At 58.2% G+C, this 16,278-nt stretch overlaps 1 protein-coding gene across 5 annotated transcripts in view; it reads right to left on the reverse strand.

The window, feature by feature from the left end:
- The window catches only part of EPHB2 (EPH receptor B2), a 130,821-nt gene extending 116,254 nt beyond the window's left edge, over positions 1–14,567 (reverse strand). For 3 of the 5 annotated variants that reach the window (XM_040084403.2, XM_040084401.2, XM_040084402.2), the window contains exon 1: positions 14,402–14,511. In XM_040084403.2, coding sequence (XP_039940337.1) covers positions 14,402–14,486 — 85 coding nt within the window. In that variant the 5' untranslated portion in view covers positions 14,487–14,511. Of the gene's footprint in view, positions 1–6,377; positions 6,420–14,401 lie in introns of those variants that run through there. The other 2 variants (XM_040084400.1, XM_040084404.2) reach the window with 2 other exon arrangements.
- Between the last annotated feature and the right edge of the window lie 1,711 nt (positions 14,568–16,278).

Genomic DNA, 16,278 nt, shown 5'->3' on the forward strand with positions numbered 1-16,278 from the left:
AGCCCCAAGGAACGATCAAGGTGTGCACACTCGCCTCAAGGATGCAGCAACCAGGAGAAGTCTCCCACCTGGATATCCAGCCATTCCCTGCCCCTTTGGCCCCCCAAAGGAGGAACAAAACTCAAAGCACCTCAATAAAGTCCCATGGATGGTGTTAAACTAGGAGCTCTCCCGTGGCTGGCATCACACGTGAAGGGCACGGTGAGGAGGATGAAGGTGAAGGTGGGAGCACATCTGTAGCTAGAAAGAGTTCACTTGGTCCCCAGACAGAGCTTTGGGGTTTTTAGAAGGTTTGAGGAGCTTTAACTCTGCAGCATTACCCAGCTCCAGCAGAGACAAGACAGGTCTGAAGTGTGCCGGGAGATGGGAGAGGGAGTCCCAGGTCCTTCCCTGCTCCAAGATCAGGGAAAATTCTCAGACATCCCAGCAAACAGCAAATCCCCCTGGAGAAAGCCCTCAGTGATGGAGAGGGAGCAGCTGCTGTTGTCACTGCCTCCTGGGCTTGTCACGGCTGCCTCTCACCCGCTGCCCCCCAGCCAGATCCGCTGACATCCAACACCGCCTCTGCCAAGGCAGCCCAGTTGGGTTCCCCCACTAAAGCAAGCAAAAAAACCCATTCTTTTGGGGGCTGCTTTGTGTCACTGCCTCCCCCCAAAGAAGGCTCAGTCAAAGCAAATGCCAGAGCCATTAAGTGCGAAGGACCTCACAGCCAACACAGGAATGCTGGGGCTTGATGGACTGTTTATAGAGTCTTTTATAGGAAGGATGGGTAACCTAATCCCAACTACAACATTTTTTATGCTGCTCTGTGAGGGTTCAGCTGTGATTAAACTGTTGGCACGGTCCCATGGCACATAAAACCATGGAGACCAGCGTGTCTCATCCACACCAGAGCCATGCAAATGCAGGCAGCAGAAGTGCTCCAAGCATTAAAGGCTGGCGAGCCCCGCTGTGGGGCATCCCCGCTCGCACCTCCACTGGCCTCGTGAGCCTGAGACACCAAAATTAAACATCCCTAGTGAATATTTACTCCAGCTGCAGCCCAGAGCAGGGAAAAGGGTAACCACCCCTGCAGGAGTTGGTCTGGGTACAGGAGATACAACAAAACCACGCTCTCAGCGGCAGCCTTCAACGCCTTCCTCTCCCAGAAGCAGCCCCGGGATGAGCAGGGAGCCCTCTTAAAACACTGGAGAAATCCCACTGCAGCATCTGCTGCTTGGTTAAAACACTTGATTTTGAGCCAGCCCCACTAAGCTGAGATGTTCCAAGCTGTGGATCACCTGCTGTCTCTGCCAGGCTGACGCTCCATGGCTGTAGCCACCACTGCAGCCCCCAGCACGGGCAAAGTCCTCCCTGGGAGAGGACACCCAAACGTTCCAGCAGACACTGACCCAGGAAACCACCAGGGCCAAACCGCCCGAGGGGCCTGCAAATTTCACTGTCTCAGAGGGAAACCAAGATTTGGAGGCAGAGAGGTTGGAAAGGTGGGAAATGCGAGCCCAGGCTTGGCGCAGGGTCACACCAACCCCATGCTGGAGGACAGGCAGGTGCAGCAAAGCCAGGCCCTGCTCCAGACCCTCTTCCTAGCTGGAATGGGGAATAAAAAGCCCAGGGGGCTGGGACAAGGGCAGAGCTGTAAGACATTGATGGGGACAGCACAGGGGATGTGTGTGCATTTCAGAGTGTGATCACTGGATGCTGGACCAGCAGGGTCTCCCCAGTGCTGCTGGTGGGTGGGATTTCTTCAGGCAATGCGAGCATGAAGCCCGCTTCATTTTATTTCTATAGCATTGAAGCCAGGTTGGCCTTTTTCTCATTTTTATTTTTTTGGCTCTGTTGACTCATCCATCAGCTTGTCTGTTCACCCTCATGACACTTCCCTGATGTGATGCATCGTCTCCCTCGTGGCCACCCCACACCCGCCCTGGTGGGCTCTCAACCACCCACGTTAGCCCACAGCCCTCTCAAGAATTACAAGAATTACAGCTCTGGAGCAAGAATGAGAGCAGACCACTGACTTCCGCGCTGAACAAAACCCACCAGCACCTCAGAACCCCTCACTGAGCATCCCCACCTCCGCAGCCAGGAAAGGAAGGTGCTCTCCCCAGGCTTTTCCTCTGGGACAGGACAGCAGGTTTATTTTGCTCCTGGGCGAGCTCAGGGCACATTCCTGCCACCAAAGGGAAGGAGACTGCAGAGCGTTTCCAGGTGCATCACCTGAGCCTGTGCCCTCGCAGGGCTCCTCTCCCAGCACAGACCCTGACACACCACCAGGCAAATGGTGACACACATGGGCACGTCACCACAGCTCCACGACCTGCTGCCACCCCCAGGAAACCCACGGAGGTCTGAGCCCTTCCCCACCCCTCTGCCCACTGAGCAGTTCAGGGTGGATGGTGGATGACACACCCAGGGCTGACCTCACAAATCCCATTTTTTTTCCCCCTTTTCCCTCAGAAGCCCACACACAGAGGACCTCCCAAACGTACAGTGAAACTCCAGGTCAGCTTTCCAAGGGCTCAGCACCCACAAAGCAGGAGCTCAGGTCATATTTAGGCCACCCAAATTACAGGGCAAGGTTTCTGCTGGAGGGTGACCTGCTCGGCCTCCCCCAGCACAAAACCCCATGGGCAGCCCCTGCCATCCCATCCAGGACACCACAGGGATGCCTGGGCTCCGCTGGTCCCAAATGTGCCGCTCCCAAACCCACCACAGCCCCTGGCAGCGTCCCCTGCACATCCCTCACTTTCCAGTCCAAAATCCAGCTCCCCTCCCTGCGGCCCCACCTCTGCTCACGCAGGGACCAACGGAAACCGGGAGAAGGAAAGCAGCACTGTGGGACCCAGCCTGGAGAGATTGAACTTCACCCCCAACCCCCCAGATAAGGAAGGATGGGCTCCCGGAACAGCCTGGGATGAAAGGGAACGCCGCAACCGTCGAGTTGGCTCGCTCAGCTTTCGGCTCGTGCCCGTTTTCCTGCTGCGTGCACGCCCATGAGCTGTGTCCTGCCACATGGGGACAGCCACTGGCTCAGCAGCCCAGAGGGACCAGCCTGGCAAAGCCTCACCTGCACAGCTCTGCGCCTCCTGCCTGTCCCACAAACTCGGGAGATGCACCCAGCCACTGCTCAGAGCATCAGCAACATCCTGAGTGGTGCAAGGTTCAGCCAAAGCTGGGAACAGGGACCAGGCGAAACGTGGGAGCAGCTGACAGTAAACTCGGCATTTCCAGAGGATTTGTTTCTATCAAAAGCTGCTGCTCTGAAGCCAGAACAGGTGTCAGTCACACCAAAATCTCATGGCAGCTATTCAACGTGATGGCATAAATTTGACATCAGATGAAAAAAAAAAAAAAACAAACCCAACAGCAACACGAGCAGCTCCTCTACTCTCTATTTCACCTACAGCCATGGAAAAAGAAAGGTGAGGAGCCAAAAGGAGGAGAAAAGCAGGTGTGTCAGGGCTGGCTCTGCGCAGCCACACGAAGCAGGCAGCTCCCCATCACTGGGGATGCCAACAGCTCCAGGACAAAGCCACATCACAGCTCTCATCCAGATGGGCTCAAAGCAGCACCCACCTACCCCTGGATGGCTCCACCAGCCCTGAGCTGGCCTTGTGCCCCCCCTGCAGACCCGTGAGCAGCCTGCTCCGCTGAGCTCTGCACCGAGCGTGACACGGAGCAGAGCCCACGCTGCCTCTTCAACACCTCCCACCAGCCAGACACCAACCCCTGCTAATGCTGCCAACATCCTAATTAGCACCTTCCCCGTGCCCGCCCTGCTCCCGACTGCTCTGCAGCTGTCCAGACTCTCAGAGGTTCCACAAAGGTGACAGGGGATGGGGACACGTCCTGGAGGCGCTGGGCACTCTGTCCCCTCTGCCCCACGGCAGCCCCGCTGCTCTGCTGTGAGTCTGTGCCAAGGGATTTCCACACAGCATCACACACACACCTGAGTTCACTCCTCCCGAGCCTCTGGGATTATCCATCCCTCCCTGCAAGCAGGCAGAGGAAGTGGGGCTTTCTCCAAGTTTCACGGATTCACAGGATGGATTGGGGTGGAAAGGACTTTAAAAACCACCTCCTGTCAACCCCTGCCACGGCCAGGAACACTTCCACCAGAGCGGAGTGCTCCAAGCCCTGTCCAGCCTGGCCTTGAACATTTACAGGGAGTGGACAGGGCAACTCCAGGGGAGTTCATTTGCCCATCCCTGCATTTGCAACTATTTCCATGTCTGGAAACTACCCCTGGTGGGGCTGCTCTGCTCTGCCTGATCCAAGCCCTCAGTGCCCCACGCCAGCAGCCAGCTTGGGGGAGCTGACACCTCCATCCCACCTCTCAGCATGCTCCAGCACTCGGGTGATCAATACCCTGCCACCAGCCATTCCCCACAGCCAGGCACCAGCTGCTCCCCAGGCAATGAAAATATCCCCAGCTGGCTTTCCCTGCCAGAGCAACACGCAGGGAGCCACAGGCCTGCTCCCACTCACCACCAAGGGGTCACCACAAAGGCTGGAGACACGGAAACCAGCGCTCAGACACCTGCAAGAGCACTCTGCAAGCAGCCTCGGGAGGTGCTGGGATCCTGCAGGAGAGATTCCCTCCGAAGAGATCGGCAGGAAGCGCGTTCCCGAGGCCGGCGTGCCGCAGTTGGCTCCCTGCGGCCTGGCCAGCCCCCGTCCCTGCAGGCCGTCTTGCTTCACCCCATCCATGCTGCTTCCCAGGTCACGCATTTCTCCTGCTCACTTTGTCCCCTGATGCCAGACGGGCTTGAAAGTAAAACAAGGCCGAGATTTATGAAGCGAGGCTCACGGCGGAGGTTTCCGAGCCGCGGTTGTGGAGCCTGGAGACGGGATTACAAGCAAAGCAAATCACGGAACGCCATCGGAACCTCGGCACGGCGAGATGTGACCCTCACGTGCTCCAGCCCAGCTCACTTCCAGCACTGGCTGGGGGCTGCCTGGCCAGCACAAACCTCCTTGTGGTGGCCCAGGGCTTCTTTGAGCTCCCCTCCACAGCACCGTGCTGATCCTCAGCAGACTTTCTGCCACACCTCACCTCAAACCAGCTGCATTTGTCAGGGCAGAGCACTCCCAGCTCTCCTTCAGGACCATAAACGGCTGCTTTGGACACATCTCATAATTCCATGGTGACTTTATTGCAGCCTTCCAGTGCCTAAAGGGGCTCTGAGAGGGCTGGAGAAGGGCTTTGGTCAAGGGATGGAGGGACGGGACAATGAGGAACGGCTGCCCACAGACAGAGGGCAGGGTTACACTCAATATCAGGAAAACATTCCTCTCTGAGAGGATGCTGGGGCCCTGGCAGAGGCTGTCCAGAGAAGCTGTGACTGCCCCTGGACCCCTGGCACTGCCCAAGGCCAGGCTGGTCAGGGTCTGGAGCACCCTGGGACAGTGGAAGCTGTCCCTGCCATGGCAGGAGTGGCACTGGATGAGCCCTAAGGTCCCTTCCAACCCAAACCAGCCAATGATTCTCTGATTCTAGGACCAAGCCCTCCTCCTGGGGCATCACTCCCCAGCAAAAGCTTCCAGCCAAGGCAAAGCTTGCAAGAAAGATGGATCTCATGAGGAAGGCTTGAAGCCAAACTCACAGAGGCATCACCTGGGGACAGTGACATGCAAGTGATGGGACCCAAAACCAGGGAACAGTGATGCCGGCTCCACCCAGGACTGCCTGCCACAGCCACCAGCATGTGCCTGGGAGTGGAGAGCAGTGGAAGCAGGCAGATACGGGTCCTGGTAGGACACACACCCACACCTGTCTTGGGTGAAACCAACCACACCTCAGCAGCCCCTTCCTGCCTGCTTTGTCCTCAGACACAGCCTGTCCCAGCCTCCAGCCTCAGCAAGCAGCCCGAAGTGTGTGGGTTCAGTGGCCACTTTGCAGGCACTAGTGGCCTCCTGGGAGGCTCAAAGAGCAGGATCTCCTCTGGAGACCAAGGAGCATCCATGGACTTCCTGTCCCCTGCTCCAAGGCAGAGTGCTCCACTCAGTCCCCCGCTGCCCTGAGAGACTCTGGGACAGGCAGAACCTGCACTGTCTCACCGCAGCGCTTCTCACCCACAGCCTGTGCACCAGGACTGCATGGGATGGAGATGCCTTCTCTCTCCTGCGTCCCTCAGGCTCACAGAGGGTCCTGACAGGAGATTTGGAGGGTCCAGCCTCCTCTCTGACCCTCCTCACCCTCCCTGGTTTCCCTCTGCCTCTCAGCAGAGCAGTGCTGCAGGAGTCTCCCAACACAGGTCCCTCCAAGCCATGACATGGACATGCAAGCAGAGCTCACCAGGCTCCAGCAGGGCTGCACACATTTTGGGGACATATTTAGGGAGCTGGGATGACACCTCCCACGGAGCAGGACTCACCTCAGCCTGCTGCTGGACAGACAGAGCCCAGCTGGGCACGGCCAGGGACACAGCTTGTCCTTCAGCCTGTTGCAGCTGGGTGTCCCCGTGTCCCCAAAGCCTGGCTGGGAGAGGAGAAGATCCCAGACCTTTTGTCTGCCCCTCCTCTCCCGGGCTGGGGGCTTGGAGCCAGCTGCAGGTCACCCAGGAGCCCAGCAGCCGAGCCCACTGTTCCCTTTGTGTGGCCATGGGAGCACCAGCCCGTGGTGGCTCAAGGTGTCCCCTCTGCCCAGGGACACTCACACAGATCAAGGTGTTCTCTGTGCCCAGGGACACTCACACAGATCAAGGTGTCCCCTGTGCCCAGGGACACTCACATGGCTCAAGGTGTCCCCTGTGCCCAGGGACACTCACACAGATCAAGGTGTTCTCTGTGCCCAGGGACACTCACACAGATCAAGGTGTCCTCTGTGCCCAGGGACACTCACACGGCTCAAGGTGTCCCCTGTGCCCAGGGACACTCACACAGCTCAAGGTGTCCCCTGTGCCCAGGGACACCCACATGACCACATTCACCTCATTCTCCTCTCCCCCAACCCCCTCAGCTGCCAGGCAAGGGCCCGAGCACCTCCCCTAACCCAGCCACCAGCACCTCCAGGTGAACCCAGGGCTGAGGGAAGCTCCTCTCCTCCCTAGTTCCACCCAGATGTTCTTGGCCTCTGAAACTCCGAGGGGGGCAAAGGCAAGAACCAACGGGCATTTCCCAAGGGATCTTCCCCTTGCCTGGCCATCCAGCCAAAATCAAGAGCCTGTGGAAGGTCAGAGGTGTTCCCAGACACAGAGGGTTCACCAAGGCCACGAGCACCCAGAGTGATGTGGATCTCCCCAGCACTTTGCCCTGCAAGCTGCAGATGATCTTGAAAGCCCCAGTGGGAGCTGGGGGCCAGCGGGACCCCATCGAGCCTGGGCATTCCGTGTGGGAGCCCAGAGAAGGAGCCCTACCCTGTTTCCTTCCAAATACCACACCTGCCAGGGGAGGCTGAGCCAAAGGGGTTCCTGGTTTCCACGCCACCTCCAGCAGTGCACCAGGATGCTCAGGGAGCACACCACAACCAAGGGTACCCCATGCCTGGGCTTCACCCTGCCCTGCCTCCACCCTCCATTGCTCCTGGTGTGAAACCTTCCGCTTGAGAACTCCAGAGAGAGGGAGGAAAAAAATACAAAATAAAGGCTCATCACCCTTTCATCAGCCTCTTCTTTACACTCCCCACAGTCCAATGCACCCCTGTGCCCCCTCCCTCTCCAAGCTGCATCTTTCCCGGAGCCCCCCCTCCCTTGCACTCCTCCTGTACAAGCATCTTCACTCCCTTTCCCAGTTCGGAGCTGATGCTTTCAAAGAGCCATCCACAATGACTTTAAGATCTCTTTCTCAAAATGCTAATAAGTAATTTAAAGACTGCCACTGTGCATGCATGGGTTTAGGGTAATTTTTTCCATGTGAATCCCTTTTCATTCACCCCTGACTACATTTAATCTGCCACTTTATAGCCCGGCTATCCAGTGTCATGAGAGCCTTTTGCAATATTTTCAAGACAACTGTTGTTTTTATCATCCTGAATAATTTTGTATAATCTGCAAACACTCTCTGCCGTCCCATTCCCACCCCTCTCTACTTTATGAATACATCACCCAGCGCAAGCCTCACGCTGACCCCGTCCAGTGGGAAAACTGACTCTTTGTTTCCCCTTCTTTAAGCAGATTTTAATCCATAAGAGAGCCCTTCCTCTAAAATTACTTCTCTGGAGTCTCCTGGATCACCCAGGGAGATCTTCTTAAAGGATGCTCGTCCCGTTTACTCTGGCTCAAATATTCGTTTTATTGACTTATTGTAAAGTACGAGTTCTCCTGCCATCACTTCAGAACAGTCTCCCAGCCCTGCCTTGGGAAGCAAAGCCCCCTTTGGCCACTCTGGGGTGACACCGAAGTCATTCCCCTCCTCCCCAAGGGCTCCATCCTGCACATTTAACATTTAATGCTCATTTGTTGAGGGAAAACTTGGGGGATAAACAATTTCTTCTCTCAAGTTATTCTTCAAACTCCTCTCAGCCTGCCTTATATGGCTTCACATTCACCAGACCACAGATTCTGATTTTATTTTCTCCTTTTAGATACCACTTCCACTTCGTGAAGAACATTTTTTTTACCTCCAGTGACCTCCTCCAATTTGCCATTTAATCAAGTTTGGTTGGTTTTTTGACTATTTTTAGGAAACTCACGTTAAGCGGCTGCATGAATTTATTCTGAGGTTTAATTTAATTTCCTACATCATGGGCAAGTATTTTCCTATTCAGCTTCTCCCTTCAGCAAGCTCCCTCACTTTGCTTTACTCACAGATCATTACTACGTGGTGTTTTTAAGCGCCGGTTGCTTTATGGATGCCATGGTCTGACTCTGAGACAGGTAAGGTGGAAAGAACATCATTTATTGGATCAACTGACAAATCTTCACCGACCTTTGGAGCTGCCCAGCCCCTCCTCACGCCCATTGGGAGGATGGAGCAGATCTAACGTCTTGTGCGTGGTTGCTGGGGTCTAAATCCAGAGTTCTTCCTCCTGTGAGCTCTCCAAAGAGCCACAACTGTTCCCAGCCACTAAAACTATCATTCCTGAATGTGGCATTTAGGGAGGCACAGAGCAGCCCCAGCTACAGTCGTGTTCTCTGCCCTCGTGGTCCGCTCCATCCTCCTTTAACGCTTGGCAGTCGGTGCCACACTTCCTGCCAGACCTGACGCTGCTCCCTTCATCCCAAACAAGGAAACTCAGCAGGGCATGATCCTCGCTCACTCCTTCCCCTCATCCTGAATATCTCATGTCCCACACAGCCTGTGTGTCTGCACCCTGGCACAACTTCCCATCTCTCCAGCTCGCTCCTGAAACATCTGCCACTGATGTAAACACATTAACAATATATCCCTGCGCATCTCCAGCCACCTCTCCTCCCTCCTGCTGTCACCTGGCCTCCAAGGGGTCCCTGCCCACCTCCAGCACTGCTAGTGATCCCCCTGCACCCCTGGGTACAGGCTGGGCAGAGCGCCTTGCGAATCCCCCCTTGCTGCCTCTCCCTCCCGCCCGGCCCCTTATCACAGGAGGCCCCATCCTTTCCCTTATCTAACGGCTGAACTTTTCCCTCTGAGGATCTCCCCACTCCCCCCATCCCAACGAGATCCAGTTGGCAGCTGTGCTTCGCCCCGGGTCTCTCTGTAAACCGGATCCAGGTATGGGAGGGATTGCAAACCACGGTGGGAGCTGACACGGCTCTTCCTCGGTAAAAATGGGATTTCGGCAGGATGGGAACCCCACTCCCAGCCAGAGCCACCCTCATTACTCATTGCTATCCCATTACTACCCCAGCAAGGCTGGTGTGTGGGGAGCAGGCACGTTTTGGGGCAGGAGAGGAGGGTCATGCTCTCGTTCGCCCCTGGCCCCAAAGCGCTCAGGCTGTGGGAGCTGTCACAGCCTCCACTATTTACCCAGCTCCTCAGGCAGCTTCTTGAGTGCCCACCCCTCTTTCCAGCAGCTCAGGTATGTGCACACAAAGGGCCCTGACTAAAGCAGGCAGGTCCTTAGCCCGTCTCCAAGGGGATGGCTGCTCCCATCCCTGGGGACAGCCCCAAACCCCTCGGCAGCATCCCCGGGGCACAGCCGCACGTGGGGTGACCCGAGGAGCTGGGGACAGCAGTGGCCACGCCAACCCCGAGCCTCTGTCCCCTACAGCATCTCCTCCCCATGCTCTCGTCACCCAGAGGAGCTGGAAAGTCAGCAGGGATTGAGGGGACTGCTGCTCCCACCTGGAAAAGCCACAGAACAGAGCAGCGAGGGCGGCAACGTGGATGCTTAAGTGAGGCACCGATTTATTCGGCCTCCAAAAGGAGCTTTCCCTTTTGCTGCCCCTGTAATGCAAAGGGCAGGTGGGTGCAAGGAATGTGCCTTGTCAAAAATTAACCCAGGAACTGGAGGGGAGGGGAACAGGGCCGGGCCAAAACCACAGGCTCTGCTCTGCTCCTCATTCCCACTTGTCCCAAAGTATTTGCTCTCCTCCCGGGCTTAGGAGAGTGTTTGCAGATCTGCAGCGCAAGCTCACAGGAAGGATCAGCTCTTGACAGATGCTGCGTTTTTCCCCCAGACCTGCTGTTCTGCCACATCCCTCCGGAGCATGCTAAGCTTGCTGGGAGGCTCCTGCAGCTCCCATGGTCCTGGCTCACCTGGAACACCCACCTCCATGGAGCACCAAGGTCAAAGCCACAACCCTGTAGGGATGGCTCAAGTCTTCCTCCATGGAGACCAAAAAGATGGATACACAAAGGCCCAAAGCAGCCCTGTGTCCCTGGCATCTCTCCCCACCCCATGTGGAGGTGCTCAGCATAGGCACAGGAGAACAGACTATGTTTTAACACCGCAATATGTTACAACACGAGTGGAATTAAACGCACTGTATACTACAGAACCACAGAATATCCCAAGTTGGAAGGGACCCACAAGGATCATCCAGTCCAAATCCTGGCCCTGCACAGGACCCCCAAACAATCCCACCACGTGTCTGGGGGTGCCGTAAATATTATGTATACTATAATTCACTATTAAATATACAGAATCACTCAAGTCCTGTCTCCAGCTTGCTTGCAGGATGGGCAGGGATGTCTGTGTCCAACACCTCAGCCTGGGAATACCCACCCCAGGTGTGGATACAGCCTTCCTGCCCCAGCATCCCTCTCCAAGCCCAAAACCGGGCTCAGGATTAGGATTGCCCGGCACAGTCGACACTCAAAATCGAATCCTCTCACCCGTGATTCTGTTTCCCGGCAAAACTCACGCTGGGCAACTCTCCATCGCCCGTTGGAGCCTGTCGCTGCCTCCGTGCTGCCCACACCCTCACTGATAGCAGGGCCATCTCCTGTCTCCTTTCTCATTTTTGGCACGGGGCTGGCCCTCCTCCAGCCCTCGGGAAGCTTGCCAGCGCTGCAAGGTTTGTGAAAAGTTAACTCCACCGGTGTGAAGAGCACCATGGCGTTGGTTTTCCCTCCTCGCACACGAGTTAGCCAGGCTGTTGATTTTAAAATACCTCCGTGTCCTTCCCAGCTCCCCCCAAAATACCTCAGGAGCGTCAGTCCTGCGATCGGCGCGCAGCCTACGCAGCAGGAATACAAAGCAGGGCCGTTAGCGATAGCGGCGTTACCAACCGGTGTGGGATCCAGACACTTCCAGGACTCCTTTGTTCTTGACTTTCTGGTTCGGGTTTTGTTTGGGTTTTTTTTTGGTTTTTTTTTTTTTTTTTTTTGAAAAACACACAAAAAAACTTTCCTTTGAGAAGCCTGAACTTTCTCAGCTGCAGACACGTTACCTTCCAACCGCCTTCACGACTATAGGCAATTCCTAACCTCTGCTTTATGTACGTTGTCATCCACCTCCCTGTTTTCCATATTGATTTATGTTTTACGTTCTTTTCACATTTCCTTTTAACAGAGGCCGGTTTTAACCAAACAGCCTTCCCTCCCGAGCCCGAGCCACGCAATTCTGCTGGCCAGTGAGCAATCAACTTCCAATTTCCATGCACACTCCTGTTTATATTTCCTTCCCTATTGGCTTTGTTTCTAATTAAGGTTTGTTAAATGCAAGTGAATATATAGCGCGCAGAGAAATATAAAGCATGTAGATAAATAAACACCCCACACACAACGGCACTGACTAAGGCTGCGCTTTCAACCACGGATCCCAAAGCACTTTGTCATGTTCATTAACAAAACCTCGCGGCTCCCTTGGGAAAGACGCTTGGATTATTTTACGCCTTGTAATTAGGAAAACTGAGGCACGGAGGAGACAAGTGAAATTACCAGCAGTACAGAAACGCTCTGCGACAGAGCCGAAAACAGGACTCAAGAGGCAGGATCCTCCAGAATTGTGGATTTCCCCCGAACAAGCCTTTCTGCCCCCATTTTGGCCCTGGGAATATGCTGGGGCTGGTGATGGAGGGCATCGCCACCACGGCGGTTCCCTGCCAGCTGCGGGGACACAGCGGGTCCAGCCACCACCTCCATGGCCAGCAGCTACTGTTGGGTGCATCTGCCCACACCGAAGGGATCCGGAGCAATCAGAGGCGCAGGTGGACACCACATCCAGGCACTCTGGAAGCGGTGGGAAGAGGCAGCTCCAGAAAGGAAGGAGCAGAGGCACGCCCAAGGAGCTGCATCCCACACGTTTTCACCTTGCCAGCTCTCCAGAAGCCTTTTCCTGGAAGGCTGGATTAGGGAGCTGGCTGCCCACACCAACACTGAGAGAGACAATCACAGCCCCGCGACGCACACGAGGCAAGAGGCAACAGCGGGGACGCGGGGGGACCGCGCCAAACCCAAACCAACGCAGCCAGCCCCGGCTGGGAACGGCCGCTGGAAGCCCACTGACCATCTCCCTGGGAGCGTCCCCATCCGTGCAGGAGCCCACCTGAGAGCGACCACCTCGGGTGGGCGAAACACCCCACCTGCACTGGCCAGCCCCTCATTCCTAGATACGCTCCCCATCCCTCGGCACTCGTGCGCCCAGCGCCTGCCGCGACGGTGGGGAAGTCCCTCACGTTCCAAGAACGCGCGCGGGAGCGCCGGGAGCCGGGCGCTGACCCACAGCACCGCCCGACAGCACCTCTCGGGCAGCAGGAGGAGCGGGGTGGGGTGGAGATGTCACCCCATGCCTGCCCAGGGCACCCGGCACGCCACGCACGGCAGCGCCAGCTCCTCGCGGTCAAGCGCGGGCGCGTGGGCCCCGCTGGCCAAGCCCAGATCCCGTTGGAAGCGTCGAGGCCACCAGCGGATGGGGCCAGGCATCCTGCACGGACACGTATGCTCTCACAAACACGCTCATCACCCCAACCCTCCCTCCCCCCCCCCCATAATTAAAACCATGCTGGGCTCATTTGAATAGCAGAGCTGGCGAGGGCTCTCCGCTGCAACGTAAATAGTCCTATTTATGCCAAGCTCCCATATTGTAAATATCACGATGTATAGCTGGCCAACCCATGAGTCATCTCCCAAAACTCCAACTTAATAAATGGTGCCTCATCCATGTTCCAGACAAACACCGTCCGAGCGGCTCCCACTGCCCGGCACACACACACAGGGCCGACAGTGGCCACCCAGCTAGCCCAAGGGAGCCAGGGGGACAGCGGAGCCACCCAGCCCCTCCGACACGACCCTTCCACAATGGACAGCCATCCCTGGACCACGCCGCTCCAGGACGAGCCGGTTTTTGGCCTGACACCTGGCCCTCGCCCCTGCCCAACCCAGCTCTCTGTCACTTCCCAGGGTGTCCGTGCAGCGGGCGGGTGGGAGCAGGCAGGAACGGCTGGGATGGTTGGGGAGCAGGAGAACGAGTCTCCCCTCGCACAGACCCCACCGTGGGGCTCCCCGCCAGCGCCGTCCCCGCACACCCAACCCTGGAGCTCCCCACCTGCCGCCTCGCCACTGCTTTGTCTGAGCACCGGGGACCCCGGCGGGGAGCTCGGCTCCTCCTGGGGACGCCGGGAACGCCACGGCGCCGACGGGGAGCCGGCCACCAGCTCCAGAGGGCCGGTAAGGCCTGGCGGAGGGGCACCCCCAAAGACTCTCCCGAGAGCAGCGGCGGGCACGGGGCGGTGAATCCCGGGCATCCCCGGGGGACCCTCCGCGGTACCCAGGGATGCCCACCTCGGCGGAGGGATGGCGGGGAGAAGGGCGGCCGGCCATGGGGAGGGTCTGGGGGCGTAGGGGGGGCACACGGGACACGCCAGGCTCCGGCGGCGACACCTCCAGCTGGGGTAGCACTTCCCCAAACTTCGCCTCCCCTCCGAAGGGCGTGCGGCGGGGAGGGAGGGGTGGCGTTGGGGGGGGGGGGGGGTGGGTGGAGGGGGGCAAAGTGCCACCCCCCAAAAAAACCGGGGGAGAAAACCCGAAGTGGGGCTCGCCCTACCCGCAGGGCCCCCGCGTTCCCCCCCCCCCCCTCCGCCCCGCTCCCTCCCCTTACCTTCCACGGCGGCGAGCAGGGGCAGAAGGGCGAGGGGCAAGCAGCAGAGCCACAGCGGCCCCATGGTGCGCGCCGGGCCGGGCATCAGAGGCAGCGCGGCCGGCGCTCCATGGAGGCGGCGGAGCGGCGGCGCGCAGAGCCCAGAGCCCCTCGCTGGGGCCGCCGCCGGCGCGGGCACGGCCGCGGGCACGGAGCGCTCCGCCGGCCCCGCCGCCGCGGCCGGGCCGAGCCACCGCCGCCACCGCGCGGGGGGACGCCCCGCGCCGCCCGCCTCGCCCCGCCCCGGGGCCGCGCTGCCCGCGGGGGCGGCGGGGGGCGGCCGGAGGAGGGGGCGGCGGCGGGGAGCGGCGGGGAGCGGCGGTCAGAGCCGGGGGAGCGGGGCGGAGAGCGGCGGAGAGGAGGTTTCCCCCCGGGCCGCCGATGGTTTCTCCCGGAGCTGTCGATCATGCAGAGAAAGCCGTGATTTCAGCCCAAATCCGCCTCGCCGGGGCTCGCTGCGCCGCCGGCACCGGCGAGGGGGCGGAGGGGCGGGGGGGGGGGTCCCGGGGGGATGCCCTCGCCGCCGCCGCGCCCTTCGCATCGGCCGCGGGCCGGGCATCGGTGCCGCGGGGCTGAGCTCCCCGCCGCTGCACAGCGGAGCCGGGGGGCCGGGGCGGTGAGGAGATTCGCGTCCGGAGAAAGGGACGCGTGCAGCAGGATAATAATAAAGAAACAAAAAAAATCGCAGGAGTTGCTAAATCCGAGTTGCTTGTTGTGGGCAACCCTGAGCCCCCGCGCTCTTCTCCCTCCCCCATCCCCCTGGAGGCAGCCCCGGTGAGGAGAGAACAGGAATCCCCCACTTCCCACGTGGAGCAGTTGTGAGTCGGTCACTGGTTCCATCGGCACTGCTGGGGTCGAGCAGGACTTTCCCAGAAGGTGCGAGATGAGACCCAGCCCCAATTCTGCATCGCAGCACGCAACAAGCCCGGGAAGCACATCTGCCCTGTGGGCACCTCATGTTCCGCACCCTCTTCGGGACATGGCTGAGAGGTTGGGACCAGGTGGTCTTTAAGGTGCCTTCCAACCCAAACCATTCTGTGAATCTATGACATGTGACTGCTACCAGGACTCTTTGCCCTGGGAAGTCCCTCTGCCACCACCCTGACATCTCCTCCTCACCCCTCTGGTATCCACGTTGTACCCAGCAGTGCCCTCTGCTCATCCCTTATAGCTGTGTCCCAATTTCTGCTGGTCAGGCAGAGGGTTCAGGTGCATCCTGCAGGAAGCACTTGTGTCCTGGAAGATCTTCCTAGGCAGGTCACACCCTGCACATGGATCTATGCCCAAGGACTTCGAGGATGGATTCCTGTTCCTCAACTCACCATGGAAGGACATGGAAAAAACAGTCTAGGCTCCACTGTGCTCTTCCTTATCCCTTTGTTGCATCAGCAGCTCGAGCACCTTGCGTTCTCTGCCTTGACCCGTCACAGGAAATGATTCCACAGGATGGTTAGTGGACTTCACAGCTCCGTGATGGTGTTGGCCACATGGATGAGCCAAATGGTTTTCCCAGCTCAGTGTGGCCAGCTGCAGGCCCTGATCTGCTTTGGGAGTTCCTGTCAGTGCAGATCTTGCTGCTCATCCAGGTTGGTCCCACATCCAACACAAGAGCCCTGTGGCCCAGCTCCATCATGTGTGGAGAAGCTTTTGTCTTTAGAAGCTCTTTCAGGATCACTCTTGCATTGAGGAAGGAGGCTGAAGGCCAGGACAGCCAGTGGCCCTGCTGCTCCTTCCTTCAGATTTGTTCTGAAGGGCAAGAATCCCAAGGATCCCCAGCAGTCGCCCACCATTCCAGCACTGTACCAGGCTCCCCCACTCCCAGCCTCCCCTCACTCCCT

The sequence above is a fragment of the Hirundo rustica genome, chromosome 22 (genome assembly GCF_015227805.2).
Source record: "Hirundo rustica isolate bHirRus1 chromosome 22, bHirRus1.pri.v3, whole genome shotgun sequence".
NCBI lineage: Eukaryota > Metazoa > Chordata > Aves > Passeriformes > Hirundinidae > Hirundo > Hirundo rustica.